The following is a 14,572-nucleotide window of genomic DNA, read 5'->3' as shown; positions in this document are numbered from 1 at the left end:
ATCTGTCATCTGCTCTTCCTATGCTTCTAAAGCTGAAGGAAGCAAAGCCTATTATGACAGGCTAGCACAACAAATAGTGTTACAATGAACCATGTAAAAAAACCCTCCCAAAAATCAAGCTCATCAACCAATTTTACCGTAATCTGCATTAAATCTCTATCTATGATCAGTTTTTCAAGAACTCATGGAAGTTTACCAACTTTAGCACATTATGTGTTGCCACAGTCTCAAAAGTAACCCAGAGAAAAGCATATTACTTGTCCATCTTGAGTCTTAGGATTTAGTTTTTAAGACTGATTTAGCTAAACAGTTATTTGATTTTCAATTCAAAAGTTGTGATAGGCCTCAGGCTGATCTTACCCAGATAAGAAATCTATCTCTTTTCTACTTGTTACAGAGAATTTAACATGGTGACATTTATGAGTTCCTTCAGTAGTAGTTCATAAGATCAGGCTATCAAAGTATTTCAGCATAAATAACATTCAGAGAATGTTTTAACCCATTACACTGAGAAATGAAATTTAAACTGTCTGGTTTTGGTTCCTTATTCATGCTGTGCTCTGGGGTTCTTTTAATAAAAATTTCACTTACGACCCTGTCCTGGTTTAGGGCAAATTTGGGAGAGTCCCTAAGTAGGCTTTTTGCCTTGAACATCACATTTAAGAGGCACATTCACTTTGGTACTGCAAAATGTGGTCTCTGTTACTAACAGCAACATTTCCTGGAGTCAACACTCTCTATCAGGAATTGGCTAGTATACAGACATCTTAGCCCCTGAGTATTGGATTTACCTGGACCAAAAGCAAACCAGCACTCCAGATTCAAAGAAGCAATGCAAAGAAAAGCATGACTGTGCCCTGAGTCAGCTCAGATCCAGTGGTCTTATTAAGTTGGACTCTACACCACAGAAATTGGGCTCTTCTAGACCTGAGCTGATCCTGGAAGCAGCACAGCCACAGTCACAGGGTTTAGGCCAGGGAATTAGGTCCTGCCAGCACTGAGCTGGCTCCACATGAAGGCATTTGCACGCACCACATGGCTTACTTGTAAACCAGGACAAAGCCACCCACAGGTAACCAAGGGCTGACTAACTTGGACAGAGCAGAACTGGCTCCTCTTAACTCATTCATGACTAACATACTGCTTTCAATTCCACAGTAATTGTAGCAAATGGACCAAACAATTCATTACAGTGAACTCACCTTGGACTCGCCCTGGAGACAAGTGACTGTTTTTTCTGGCATTCATTGCCAGCGCATCCTCACCAAACTGTTCAGTCAACAAGTGTGGAGCTGCTGTATCAGTGTTGGCAGGACATCTGCCTCGTTTCTTATGTTTCTTCCTCCACATGTCCTCTTCCTCCCTCTCATCAGAACCAGAAGATTTCTGCAGAGCCCCCCGGTGTCTCAGGCTGTTTGATGCTCTCCCACCAAGGCTGTCACTCACATTTAACAAGCCAGATCCAGCTCCCCGCTGATACACATAGTAGTCTTCCTCCACCTCCAAGTCTCCCTCTGGACTAACAATGGCATTTTTTTTAAGAGGACACCTGTTCAGAGCACTTTGGGGTTTATCATTCTCAAACCCAGGCAGGGGCTGTTCCAGGTGAGATGTTCTGACTGGTGAATAGCTGTGCATGTTTATCCCATTCCTGGCTGGATTATCCTTCACCAGGCCTCTCCTCAAAGGCAGGTCCAGATCCAAGCTGGGGTCATTGGAGAAGCCTTCTTCCAGCTGCATCTTCTGTGCAATGTGGTTCAGGTAGGACTGGAAGCGGCCGCTGTGGTGCTTTTGCACGAGCCTGGTGTACGCGTTCTTCTGGGGGGCAGCCGCCTTGCTCAGTCCCTCCTTGGCACCTTGGGCAGAAGCTGGACTTCTCACATGCCCCAGCTGGTCCATAGTGCAGTAAAGGGCCCAAACTTCAGAGAGTTATAAACAGACACAGAGGAAAAAGGGTTTATTTTCCTGAAACAAAGTGTCAAACAATTGATTACACCAAAAGATATAAAAGCATACAATTTTTGCAGAAAAGGAATTCTGGGTTTGTAAATCACTCCAGTGTGGGGAACGGGTGTCACAATGTACCCAACATCTGCCCTGCACCAAATCCCTGTCCATAACCTAGGACTGACCACAGCCCATAAGCTGTACCTGGCCACACACCACATAAACCAAGGATTTTGTCTCACCCCGAATACACAGGATTCCTTTAATCTGCTCTTCCTTGCCCTCAAAAAATTAAACTAAAGGAAAATTAAAGCAGCAACTGACAGACTAACAGAAGCATCAGTTTCATGGTTATCAGAAGCAAAATTTTGTCATGTCCAGCCTGGAATCCTCAAAAATAACTGCATCCTTACTGAAGTGCTTCATTGTTGCTGTCAAAAGCAAACACTGCCTGTCACCTCCCTCCCCTCTACAGTACTTCTCCACTGTACAGGACAGTTTTTTCAAACCACCAAGACTACCCATTTCAGCTTGTCTTTTTAGCCATGAACTCCCTCCCAGTGCAACAGAAGTAAAAAAATAATTATCTTGCAAGAGTTCCTAATTCTTACTGAGACACACTGCCTACAGCTCCATCCAGCACCAGTTTCTGTAAATGGTATCACATCTCCACCTTTGCTGCACAGGTATGAAACTTAAGCAGATCAAATATCTTTCAATCCTTTTTCAGGTGCTTTAGCTTTTAAGCTTTTGAAGCAAAACAATCTACTAAATTATGCTCAGCTACTTTGAAGTAAATTATAGGTATAGACAGGACATAGCAATGATTTTTGCTGTATGTAAAATCAAAGAAGAATTTAAGAATTTCTTGATAATGGAGCCCAGTGCAACTGCTGGCTTCTGCATGTTTTCACAAAAATGCCTCTTTTTCACTTCAGGACAAGTTTGAAGCTGAACAGATGAATTTTACCCCAGCTGACAGGGATCTCTGTCATCTCTGCTACCCCAGAACCATGGGGCACTGGACTTTAAGTTTAAATAAAGGACACTGCCTGTTACTTCCCTTCTCTTAGCACAGGGATGTTAGCAGGTCAGAATATAGAGATCAGCAAAAGTGAAATTTATATTTGTTTCCCTACTCCCACCATGCTTGGAATTTTCCTTTGCCCTTACTCAGCTCTCTTCTCCTTTTCGCTGTCATTGCACAGAGGATAAGCACCCAGGCAGTCTCCCTCCTCCGTGCACACCCTGCCTGGGAAGGGGGCATGATCCAGCAGGGACCACAGGCTGCAGAGCCAGCTCCTCCTCAGCGTGCCTGCTCCGGCCCTTTCGGAGAAACAACGCACATTGCACCGGGATTTACTTAAGTAATTGAGCACGGATGTGAGCAGGCTTCACAATGCAAAGCAAAAATTAAAAATCCCTGAACAAATAGGAAAAATTCTTTATGTGGTTTGTGATTTTTGTTCCTAAGATTTTCCATTGGTGCTGGCCAATAGCTAACCTCTTCTAATAGACAGACCTGCTACCGAGCTATTACAAAACACACACGGGTAGGTCTACACGAGCTTTCTTCTAACATCACCTTCTCCTGTTGCCAAAGCAACAGGAGCAGATAACATTTATAAAAGCTAGCAAGACTACTCTCCAAACAATAATTTGGTTCCAGGAGACAGGAATTTGTCATCTTTATTTACCAGTAAAGAACAAACATTCACAGCTTGCCTTCACTATAATTTCTACAACTTTAACCACGTTAGCAGTCAGCAAATGCAGCACTGAAAAAGACACAAGCCCCTATGCATTAGAGTTTCATTACTAGTCTTCTGCGAGCAAGCAGGAGTTGAAATATTCCCAAGGGAGCCGAGGGAAGGCAGAGGTACAGGTATATCCTCTCTGCCTGGCGACGGTGATGAGGACGAGTGAAATGCCAGGATGGACTCGCAGAGGGAGGACACTCGCTGAGATGGGCCCAGGATGAAATCCCCCCTGTTATTGTCACCCGGCTGGTTCTGAGGATCACCACTGGCCTCCATCACACGCCCCCCGGGGTATCCAACTCCCTAGCCAACGCTCCAGCTCCAGCAGCACAGAATCCCCGCACCCTCGGCACCAGGAGCAGTCCCTTGCCCGCTGCCTCTCCTGCCAGGCGCCCCCGACCCCTCGGGAGCGCGGCCCGGGCCGCCAGCGCGCTCCTGCCGGGCCCGGCGCGGCCGGACGGGACAGAGAACTGCGGGGCCCGGCTGCGGCGGCCCTGCCACCGGGCTGGCCCGGGCTGAGCGCCGCCGGGCCGGGCTCCGCTGTCCCACCTCCCCTGCCCGGTCCTGGTCCCTGTCCCTGCCCCGCTCCCTCCCCCCGCCCCGCTCACCGGCGCCGCGGCCGCTCCGCTCCGTTTGAATGTCCCAGCGCCCCGTCCGCTTCCGGGGCAGCGGCGCCTACGGGCCGCGGCGGGGCCCAGAAGGACTCAGCGCGAAGCGCTCGCTCCGCGTCCTCCGCGATAGGGCGGGCAGAGGGATCCGAGGCGGGGGCTCGGGTGTCCCAGGCGGGGGCTCGAGTGTCCCAGGCGGGGGCTTGGGTGTCCTAGCCCCGCTCCCTGCGCTAGACGCAGGTCCCCCCGGTCTCCGGGGGGACGGGGCAGCCTTGGGCTCCTCTCGGCCAGGCACAGCGTGTGAGGGTGGGAGCCCACCGCGGGCTGAGCTGGGCCATCGCGGGGACATGGGAGGCAGGAGGTGCTGCCACCCAACCCGGACTGACCCCAGCCTGCCAGGTTTGCAGCCACCGGGATCCCTGAGGGGTTTTGGCAGCCACCTGCTTCCAGCCGGAACCTCCTGGGATGGACTGCCCCAGCATAAGGCCAGCGCTCCAGCATCAGCCAAATTTGTAGCCAGCTCAGTGAAAAAAGCACAGGTTAGCTGATCTAATATTGTCAGGATCTGAGTCTGGTGTTGTCCCTGAGGAAACTCACAGCTTTGCAAGTACCTGTACCTCCAAAAGCCCCATGGGGAAACGTCCTTCAGCACCTACGTGGCTTCAACTGCACCTCAGAGAAGAGATCTCCAGGATCCTGTTCTCTGAACTCTTTGGGATCCTGTTCTCTGAACTCTTTGGGATCCCGTTCCCTGAGCTCTTCCTGCTCCCCTGGCACTGGAAGTTGGGCAGCAGGCAAAATACTGATCCCCTGTTCACCCACGCAACAGCACACCAGGGAGGGACCAGCCCTTGGTGCTGAGCAGCAGTGGCCTGACCTCCTCCAGGATAAGTCAGAGCCTATGGATGACTATTAAAGCATGAGACCAGAGTCAAGAGCTGGCACTTTTATTACCTCCTCTTTCTGTGACCACAGACCTCTCACAAGGCTTTATAGGAGAGTCAGACCCAGGCTCTGGCTGACTGGGAGTATGTGGTTTGGCCACCCTGCTGTTACCTGCAAACTCAGGTTGTGTTTGCCAAAGAATTTCAACAAGAAGAAAATCTGGAGAGCAATAAACTGTCCTCATGGCACCCCCAGTCAATCCCAGTTGAGTTTTCTGCCTGGAGAATCCCCTCAGTAGATGGAGGAAGGATCCAAAGGGACCTGAACTGGTGTCACCAAGCAGGGGAAAGGCTCTGTTTAGTCTTCATTTTGGCAGGAACATCTGAGCAGGCATCCGTGCTGCCCCTTCACTTAGGATGGGGAAGATGCCAGCCCCATGGTCCTTATTCTTCATCCTACATCCTGCAGATCAGTGTGCACATTGCTTGGTAGCAGTCACCTCTAGAGGCCATGAGGCCACATCTGCTCAGGGTGCAGCATCACCTGTGGCTGCCAAACACAACCTGGCCCCTCAGCCATTCCCACAGCCAGCACTGCTGAGCTTCCACGAAGCTGTGGCAAGCCCAGACCATTCCAGCTCCAGCCCTCGGGTGGGTCGAGGGAGCTGCCCTGAGAAAGTACCGGGCTTTTGCTGTGGACCGAGGGCAGCAAGCACAGACCTGCCTGCACAAGGACAGTCACATCCGCCCCAGCGCCAGCATGCCACCAGCAAAGGCAGCGTCTCATTTGCACAAACCATGCGGAGCCAGCAGCCTCTGCCCACGATCTGCTGGCACTGATGCCAGCTCATCAGCAGCCCCACCCTGGCAGCTCCGGCCACCTCAAGGAGGAGAGTGAGGACTCAGCTCTGTCCTGGCATGGCTGGGAGGCAGTGAGTTGCCCCATGCTGGCCAAGAGCAAGAGACCAGCCATCCTCTGAGCAGAGCCAGCAGTCACACAGCAGCTACTCCCACGGGACCCAAAGAGAGAGGGGGAGACCATTTCTGCTGGAGCTGGCCCCATGGGTAGCATGGCCACATGGGATCACGTCAGGCCACATGGGTCAGAGGGAGGATGTGTGCTCCCCTGCTTCTTCCTGCTCTCCTGGCTCCTAATAAAGCAAGTTGTTTGGCACCTGCTCTGTGAAGGCAGGGTGGTGGCACATCCCCAGCTGTTCAGGGCTGACCCACACCATCCATTCAGGCTCCTTTGCTGCATGGGGGAGAGCAGGGATGGGGTGGGGAGACCCAGGGCCTCCAGCCCCACTGTCCCCCTGCATGTACCAGCCAGGTGGGAGCAGCAGCTCCTCTCCATGTTGCTGAGTCATGCTGTGTCTCTGTTCTTCACTCCAGTGGGGATGAAGCTGAGCCAGGAGCTTGGCCAGGCTGCCCCCTGCACCAGGTGGTGCCACCAACAGCAGTGGCTTCAGCATGCCCTGGTCCTTCCACAGATGGGAGAGGAAGGGGGAGGATTCGGTGTTTGGTGGTGCCGCTGCTGGCAGTGGGGCCATGGCTTGCAGTGATATCAGGTGTGGTGAGGAGAAGGATATGGTCCCACGGCTGGATGCCTCTGTCACCCTCACCTCCTGCCTCCATTGGGGCCCTGCTGCACAAGGGGCCATGATCTCCAGCAGGTCAGCAGAGCATTTCTCAGCCCTGTTCTCCTGGTAGCAGACAGGGATTTGGAAATCTGGTCTGCTCCATGGGACAGGGCCTGTGTTTGTGCTCTCTTTCGCTCTACCTCATCACTGGCCCAAATAAATGAGAGTTACAGCAAATCTGTGTCTCCTTCCCAGTATCCCATGGGCAGACAGAAGATTCTGAGTGGCTGGGACCAGCAGCATCCCCATTCTTCACACCCTTTGGAAGAGGTCACGTGCAGACATTACAGCAAGCTGGTGCCTCTAGCAGAATCTCAAACACAATCCCTCCCAGGTAAGGGCTAGACTGCTTCAGTCTCACCTTTGGCTTCATCTTCCATTCACACCATCCTTGTGGCTGCTGAACAGAAGGGAGCCATTGCCTCACTGCTGCTTCCATGACTCTCCATGGCATCTTATGGGCTTTCTAAAAGGAAAAGGTCCCTGAGCAGATTTTTCCCCTGCAGTCTCACTTCCTGGGGTCCTGTAGCAGCAAGCCCAGCCCAGTGCCCTGGCTTGCTTTCCCACAGCACAGGATTATCTCACCATCTTCCCCCGGGCAGTAACTGGTAGCTGCTTCCCGACTTGGAGGCTGGAACGTGTTGCAGCACCTCAGCCAAGGTGAGAGCACCACATGGCTCCTTGGCTGGGAGCTCCTCACTTACGAAGGCTTTGGCTCCTCTGCCTGTGGTTTCAGTGAGCAGTGAGGGCCCGCCCGGCACTCGTTTGCATCAGTGTTAATCAGGAGTGACTGGCCAAGGGGCTGGAGCCACCCCGAGATGACTCAGCAGGGGGGACCCTGGATGGGAGCAGAACGGTTCCTCTGACACTTCCATCCGCTTCCTGCAGCCCACCCAGCGTGAACTGAGGCTGCACATGGAAATGCCACCCCTGCAAACCCAAGTGTCACCTCTCCCAGTATTTCAGATTGCAGGCCATAGCAGAAAGCAGCAAGGTGCTCTGCCTCTGCCTCCCTGCTGTTGTCTGCAGGAAAGACCCAGAGGGCACAAGGATGTGCTCAAAGGCAAAGTGGAGCTGCGAGTTTGCTCTGGAGCCTCTGAGCACCCTTAGAAATGTCTTGATTGCAGCAGCAGCACCCAGCGTTAAGCCTGAGTATGTCTCCTTTTGACATCTCTCAGGCACTGGGAGTCATCTGGGCACTTGGCCGGAGGGCATAAGCCACGCTCAGGGAGGATAAAGGGGAGTGCGACAGATTTATTACCATAAATAAGCTAAAAACCATCTCTCTCCCCACTAGATATCATCTGCTGTGTCACAACACATGTGGTCTTGCCCCATCCGTCCTTCAGCTTCTCCAGTCTTCTCCTGAGCCCTCCATACCTCTGGTTGGGAAACATGCCACCCAAGATCAGGACTGATGGGTTCCCATCACCTTCATTGCCTAGAGGAACATCTGCAACTCACCCCAGGCAGCTGACAAGGTCTGGCTTGGCTTTGTTTGTCCAGTCAAGGAAGAAAGAACTAGACCCCAGCAAAGAGGGACAGGCAGACAAGAAGCAGGTGAAGGAGGCAGCGGAGGAAGGAGGTGAGAAGCCAGGGTAGGAGCAGGGTTAGTGTCTTGCAACTGATGTAATTGAGGCCACCTGGATTTGTCTTTTGGATACCTTTAAGTCTCTTCCTCAGTAGTTCTGCCTGTCATAATGGTCAAATCTCTTTTATAACATATCCCTCAGTTTTCAGTGTGGAAGGCCTTCCAGTGGCACGACTGAGCCTCTCAAAGGAGCTCAAACTGGCTATGGATGACACCAAAGTTCCACAGGTCACATCAGGAAACTTGGGAATGGAGCTGCCCTGCACTTACTGAGATTGTGGGCAGCAGGGCCGGGGGACAGAGGGGGTCAGGGCACATGGGGCAAGGGATGTGCAGTGTGTTCCCTTCTAATGCTCCCAGGGAGGTGGAAAAGATACTTTCCAGGAAGGCAGGAACTAAGGAACCACACAGCTATGCAGCGTGGTGGGGACTCACCTCACAAGCCCTCATCTCCGCCTTGCATCTCCCACTCCACATACCAGGATGAGACTGAAACAGCCCCCATGGGGACCACTTTGGAGACGGGTGATGAGTGGGGACAGCACACTGAGGGGAGATGGGGGCAGTGCTCCAGTGGGACCAGGGGCCGAAGGGTCGGTGGGCACATCCCAGCAGCTCAGTGAAGGCAGGCGGGGGCTGCTGCTGGCCCCGCTGCGTCTGGCTGGCGGGGCACTGAATGAGAGCGTAACTTATCAGTATTACCTCATGTGAAAGCTCGGTGCCTTTGTATCTCAAGCAAACACCGGCCATTATGCCCCAGCAGGCCGGCATTGTTATTCTGTCTGGTTGCTAAAGGTTAGGGCTGTGGAGCCCTGCACGTCCACAGCGGCTGCCGTGGGGTGGCAGCGGGGCCACCGTGACCCCCTGCAGCCAGCAGCGCTCCCCGGCCACATGAGCAGCCACCTCAGCTGTTCCCAGGCATGGCCAAAACCCAGCCAGACCCTTATCAACACAAGGCTGCCCCACCATTTGTGGTGCTGAAATCTTCCTCTTCCAGTGCCAGCCCCCTTGCTGCAGCCAGGGTCATTCAATGCTCCTCAACTGGCACCTGTACAAACTCCCTCCCAAAAAGGGAAAAAAAGAGGCAAAAAGCCCAAACTACTTCAGTGGAATCACAGTGGGATTACTTCCTTTTAGGAAGTCAAAGGCTTGACCACCAGCACCGTCAAGACCAGCACAGGTTTGGCTCTCTGCATCCCAACACTCCCCAGGGGTTTCCCACAGCCAGGGGCTCCAGGGAGACACTCAGGAAGCCCAAAAGTCTTGCCCTGAAGAACCAATACCAAAAGGGACTTCCCATCACCTGGAGTGGGTTCCCAGGAAGCCAGTTCAGAGGAGCTGGAGGGTGTTTGTGTCTGGCAGGGGGACTGCAAGGGAGCTGCTGCTGATGGCTTTTTTGAGGATGACGGGGGTTTGCACAGCCAAACCAGGTGGAAGAGGCTCCTGCCAAGCCAGGACGTGCTGCCGCCACAGCCGTGGGGCCAGTGAGGACCTGTCGCCAGGCCTGGGTGTGCACATAGCGCAGGAGGGCTCAGATATCCATCCCCCTGAGGCAGTGGTGGCATCTGTCTGCACCACTGCGATGGAGATTCCCTGGATACAGCCTGGGGGTCCATCCCCACAGGCCTGTGGGATTCTTTCTCAGGATCTGCACACAACATGGCTCCCTGCAGGCACAAATGTGATATCAATAACCCATTCTGTGGCCTTTCTGCCTTTTTGGGCCTTTTTGCCCTTTGGGCAGTTCCTAGTCTCAAAGGGAAACTCAGTGCCAAAACCAACAAGCCTGGGATGGTGCTGGAACCCTGAAGCTGTGGATAAAACACTGCTAGACCCCCATTTCTGGGGGGAAGGCATCTGAAAAAAGGAAGACACAGACGACTGTGGCATTTAGTTTGGAAAATCCCAGCAACCTGCCCCTACATCAGCTGCAGAGCTGAGGCTGCCAGGAGCTGGAGGCAGTACAATTCATATCCTCTGAGGACTGATGCAGAGGGAGGCTCATGGTGTGGAGTCACCCGTGCGTTAGAATTGCTTAATTTTATTGACATTCAACAAAACCCTGAGACACTGTGTTCCTGCCCCCACCAGAGCAGTGAGGCATCCCAGCTCCGGAGCACAGATATTCCATTATAGCCCTGGGAAAAACACCCAGAATATCAGGAGGAAACTGTAGAATCCTAGGAAGTCCAGGAGAAGCGGCAAATCCCAAAAGGCAAAGCCCTGGGGGAAAAATACAATGTGCCTGTCAGAATATCAGCACTTCACTGGCAAAGACCTATGAGTCTCTGCCCAGGGCTTGTCCTCTTCTCCTCAGCTTTGCCAGCCTGGGAGGTTTTGGGAGGGGTCAGAGAAGCCCTCTTGGTCTCTAACCCTTGCAGCACATGCAACTCCGTTATTGACAGACCCATCAGGGCAGCTCTGTGGGGTGTCTCCCCATCACCATCCCAGTTTGGGAAGGGGGGATATTGGCCATGCCTGTATCCTCAGGCAGAGCCCTCTTCCAGACCCAAAGGAAACAGGGGAAAGTGCAAAATCACGTAGTGTTTCCTGTAATGCCTCATTCAGCAGCAGCAGCCAAAACAAACACCAGGAATGTTCAAACAGGCCAGAATCTCCATCAGTGTTTCACACAGCACCCCAGGAGCATCACACCCACTGTGTAGACCCACCCCATCCCCATACCAACCTGGTGGCTGCTGGGGCTGGGGGCTAGTAGTGGCCAGGTTTGAGCTGCTGGACAGTGCTCCTGACTCAGGGGCTACAGTTATTCCCCAGAAAAAGTTCCTTTAAAGCATCCTCAGGAGGCACATCACCACAGAGGGGGTACCAGATAGTCCTCTGCCTGCACCAGAGGCTGCTCATCCAACCCAATAATCAAAATTGAAATCTCTTTTCAAACTGCTTCTCACTGAGCTGATTATCATCAGACTCCTAGAGAGGTACTTTAAAACCTGTAAAAAAAAGAAAATCAACTGTAAAAATCTCGTGTTGCAGCACATCAAACCCTTGCTGACATTCTCTTGGTGAACACAGCACACATTATATTCCTGGGGACTGCTAGTTGGTGACTCTGCTGGAGGGCAAGTAGCTCCTTTATCCTAATGGCTGCTCCATCTTTGTACCTCCACCTTTGTACCTCCTCCATCCCACCACCTGGGATAGTCCTTAACCAACAACTCCTTCAGTTGGCTGCTGGTTATGGGAAAACTTCAGCCACTCTGGCATCACCATCACATGCACTCAGCCTTCTGATGTCTCTTTTTTGCAAAGGGATTGGCAAATCAAATCAGCTGAAAATCCTCATCCTAAGGTTATCCATCTCTTGGTCAGGAAATGCTCTCCTGGCCCAAGGCAGCAGAAGAGACATAAATCTGGCCAGTGATTTCCCAAATCAATAAGAAATGTGCTTCCTAAGGATAAGTGAGTTGAAGAAAATGGAGATGGATCACTGTCTGTTCACTGCTACAGTAGCAGCTTACTTCAGACTTGAGTCCACATTTCTATCCTATAAACTTTCTTGACATCATCCTCCAGAAGGTGCCTGGAACCTAGCTCCTAATTTCAGCCAGGAGAGCCAGGGCCCCACTGCTGCCCAGCAGAATGCAGCCTCACCCACAGACATTTCTCACCCCTTCCTTGTGATGTGGCCAGAACACTCCATGTTACTGTCACACATATCCCCATGACCAATCTCCTCCCACTCTCCAAATCATGCTGGCACTGGTCATACTTTGATGAATCCCTCTCCATCCTCAGACAGGGGATATGTGTGCCCTCTCACACACACAATACAGTCCCTGCTCCCTTCCCCACTCCCTCAGTGGGGTGGGGCTCACCCCACTTCACCAAGATCCAGCAGCATCTCCCCATTTTTATCCCCACAGCAGCCCATTCCCCATAATCTGGGTTCAACGCTGGTATTTCTCAGGGACAGGCCAGCCCTGGTGCCCCTTCTCTCCTCCTGGCTCTCTTTGGGCCCCTGGGTGAAATGGGGAGGACTGTCACCCCCTCCAGCCCACCCCAAAGGTCTCCATTCCTCCTTGTGCAGCTGTGCAGGATCCTCTTTGCTCTCCAGTGCCTGGGAAAGACCCCTGTGAGCCCAGCCCTATCTCTTTTTCACTTCTCATTCTCCACACATGCCCTGAGTCTGTCAGTTCTCATCCTGGGTGGTCATTCCACAGGGCTGTGCACTAATGAAGGCCCATCCCATTAAGGGTTAAAAGCTTTCAGGCCCCCACCCCACCAGCCAAAAGGGTTTCACACTCTTAACCCCTTCCTGCACACCTCTGCTCCCCACTTTGAGCTTTTGCCACCCCAACGGATCTGATCTGGTTTGAGTTAAGGCTTTGTGTGCGCCCGGCTCTGACTTCGGCAGAGTAATTTGAATAACAAGGCTAATTGGATTTATAAAGCACAGCCCCCCCTCTCCCGCCCTCAAACCCGAGGCTCTGCACAGTGTGACAAAGAAAACACACTAATGAAAACCACACTAGTGAGAGCTGAGGGCAGGGACGAGCCTCCTGCGGGCAGGCACTGGCTGAGGCCTGACCACCTTGTGGCATTTGTGGTGATGCTCTAATCCTCAGGGGCCAGGGGCTGCTGGAGCAGCTCCAGTACCGGCCCCATGACCTGCAGTGTGCAAGGGGGGCTGGTGGCAAGTCAGGCAGCCCTTCCTGCCCACACTGTGACGTTTCTCCACAGCCATCTGCCTTGTCTCCTTCCCCATCCTGGGTCCACCGTGAGAAGCCACAGGGCAGGCTGCTCACAGCATCAGGGCAGGAGCCAGCACAACCAGGATGGTGATGGCAGGATTCTGTGGGGGTTGCTGAGCTGCTGGTGGCCTCGGGCACCCCAACATCTCCACATCTCATGGATGTTGAGACCCAGGGCTCAGCTGCAGAAGCCTTGCTGATGGGGGTAGTGGTGCAAAGCCCCCCAGTCCTTGCACCCTGGAGAGGCTGGCTGTCACATTCCCGCTACACTTCGTGTGGGACAAGGACTGAACCCTGAGAGAAGGGGCCTCTCTCTGCTCCTTGCCTGCACCCACAGCTCTCTGGCACCCGGGGTCAGCTGTAATCCCAGCTCCATCACTTTGCTCTGCCTGCACGCAGAGAAATGCCCAAGCACAGCTTCACACTCAAAAAAGTCCAAGTTGTCTCCACCTGGCAGGCACAATGGAAAAAACACCGAGACCTTCTCCTTCCAGCTCCTGTTCACATGAGCTGAAAAGCCAATCTCGTTTGAAGTGTCCTGTGCCCAGTAGCCTGGGCTGTGGAGGAGGAAACATCTCCCTGCTCCTGAGCAGGGATATTATGGACCCCCAAAGAGCCATGGTCCCCCAGCAGGGGAAGCTCCCCAGAGATTTGTGGAGCAGCAGAGCCCAGAAAGACCAGGATACAGAGCAGGAGGAAAGGACCAGACTGGAAAATACCCCAGGGACAGGGGGAAGAGCAGAGAATGTTTCCCTGATCTCAGGGAAGGGATGTAGGGGGCAAATATATTTTAATGCAGTCCAGCCCTGGATACTTCTGCAAAGAAAGGGGTGTCTTTCCTTTGGCCTCATGCCAATAAGAGAATTCCCCCCCAGACAGCAGGCCAGGGATGGTGCTCAGGAAATCCATCAGCAAAAAGCCAGCAGAGCTCTAGAACTGCCAGGAGCAGCAGAGGCACAAATCCTGCCCTGCCAGCAAGGGAAGGGCAAGGCTGAGAGCAAGGGGCCTCCTCAGCGGCCCTGTGATCCACTGGAGTTAATACCAGGATCATATCTTTCTCGCGTACCCTCTAGCTCCAGGAGCAGGTCAGAGGGAGGCCAGCCCTGCAGCAGTGAGGTCCTGTCCCCAAAAGGGACCCTGTGACACTGACTGTGCCTTGCAGGGGACATCCCCAGGGTGCTTGAAAAGCCCCATCTCTAGGGCCAGGAGCACCATCCAGATCCTCACAAAAGCAGAGACAGGCTGCTGTCCTTGCAGCCCCCCAAGGCAAGAGACCCACTTAGGTGCCCTCAAGACACACCGCTGCCCCCTTCATCCCTTTGTGTCCCCAGTGTCCCTGTCACAGAGGGCAGTGGCCCTGCTCCTGCCAAGCATGGACCTGGGAGGCAGTTTCTGATTTAATCCTGGATGTGGGGGAAAAAAGAGAA

The 14,572-nt window shown here is 53.1% G+C and overlaps 1 protein-coding gene and 1 long non-coding RNA gene across 5 annotated transcripts in view; one reads left to right on the top strand and one right to left on the bottom strand.

The window, feature by feature from the left end:
• DIS3L2 (DIS3 like 3'-5' exoribonuclease 2) overlaps nt 1-4,646 on the bottom strand; it is a 176,975-nt gene extending 172,329 nt beyond the window's left edge. The window contains exons 1-2 of one of the 4 annotated variants that reach the window (XM_086843961.1): nt 4,316-4,646; nt 1,203-1,919 (exon numbers count right to left, since the gene is read on the bottom strand). In XM_086843961.1, coding sequence (XP_086700087.1) covers nt 1,203-1,899 — 697 coding nt within the window. In that variant the 5' untranslated portion in view covers nt 1,900-1,919; nt 4,316-4,646. Of the gene's footprint in view, nt 1-1,202; nt 1,966-4,315 lie in introns of all 4 variants that reach the window. The other 3 variants (XM_086843962.1, XM_086843964.1, XM_086843963.1) reach the window with 3 other exon arrangements.
• Nucleotides 4,414-11,401, top strand: LOC147651326 (uncharacterized). Its single transcript, XR_015274527.1, has 3 exons — nt 4,414-6,872; nt 7,035-7,173; nt 8,137-11,401. It is a non-coding gene; the product is annotated as an uncharacterized LOC147651326 (long non-coding RNA).
• Nucleotides 11,402-14,572: the final 3,171 nt, after the last annotated feature.

The sequence above is a fragment of the Cyanistes caeruleus genome, chromosome 10, assembly GCF_971803275.1.
Source record: "Cyanistes caeruleus chromosome 10, bCyaCae1.hap1.1, whole genome shotgun sequence".
In the NCBI taxonomy this organism is placed as follows: Eukaryota; Metazoa; Chordata; class Aves; order Passeriformes; family Paridae; genus Cyanistes; species Cyanistes caeruleus.
The sequence above is the reverse complement of the archived record's forward strand: the minus strand, read 5'-3'. Positions and strand labels throughout refer to the sequence as shown.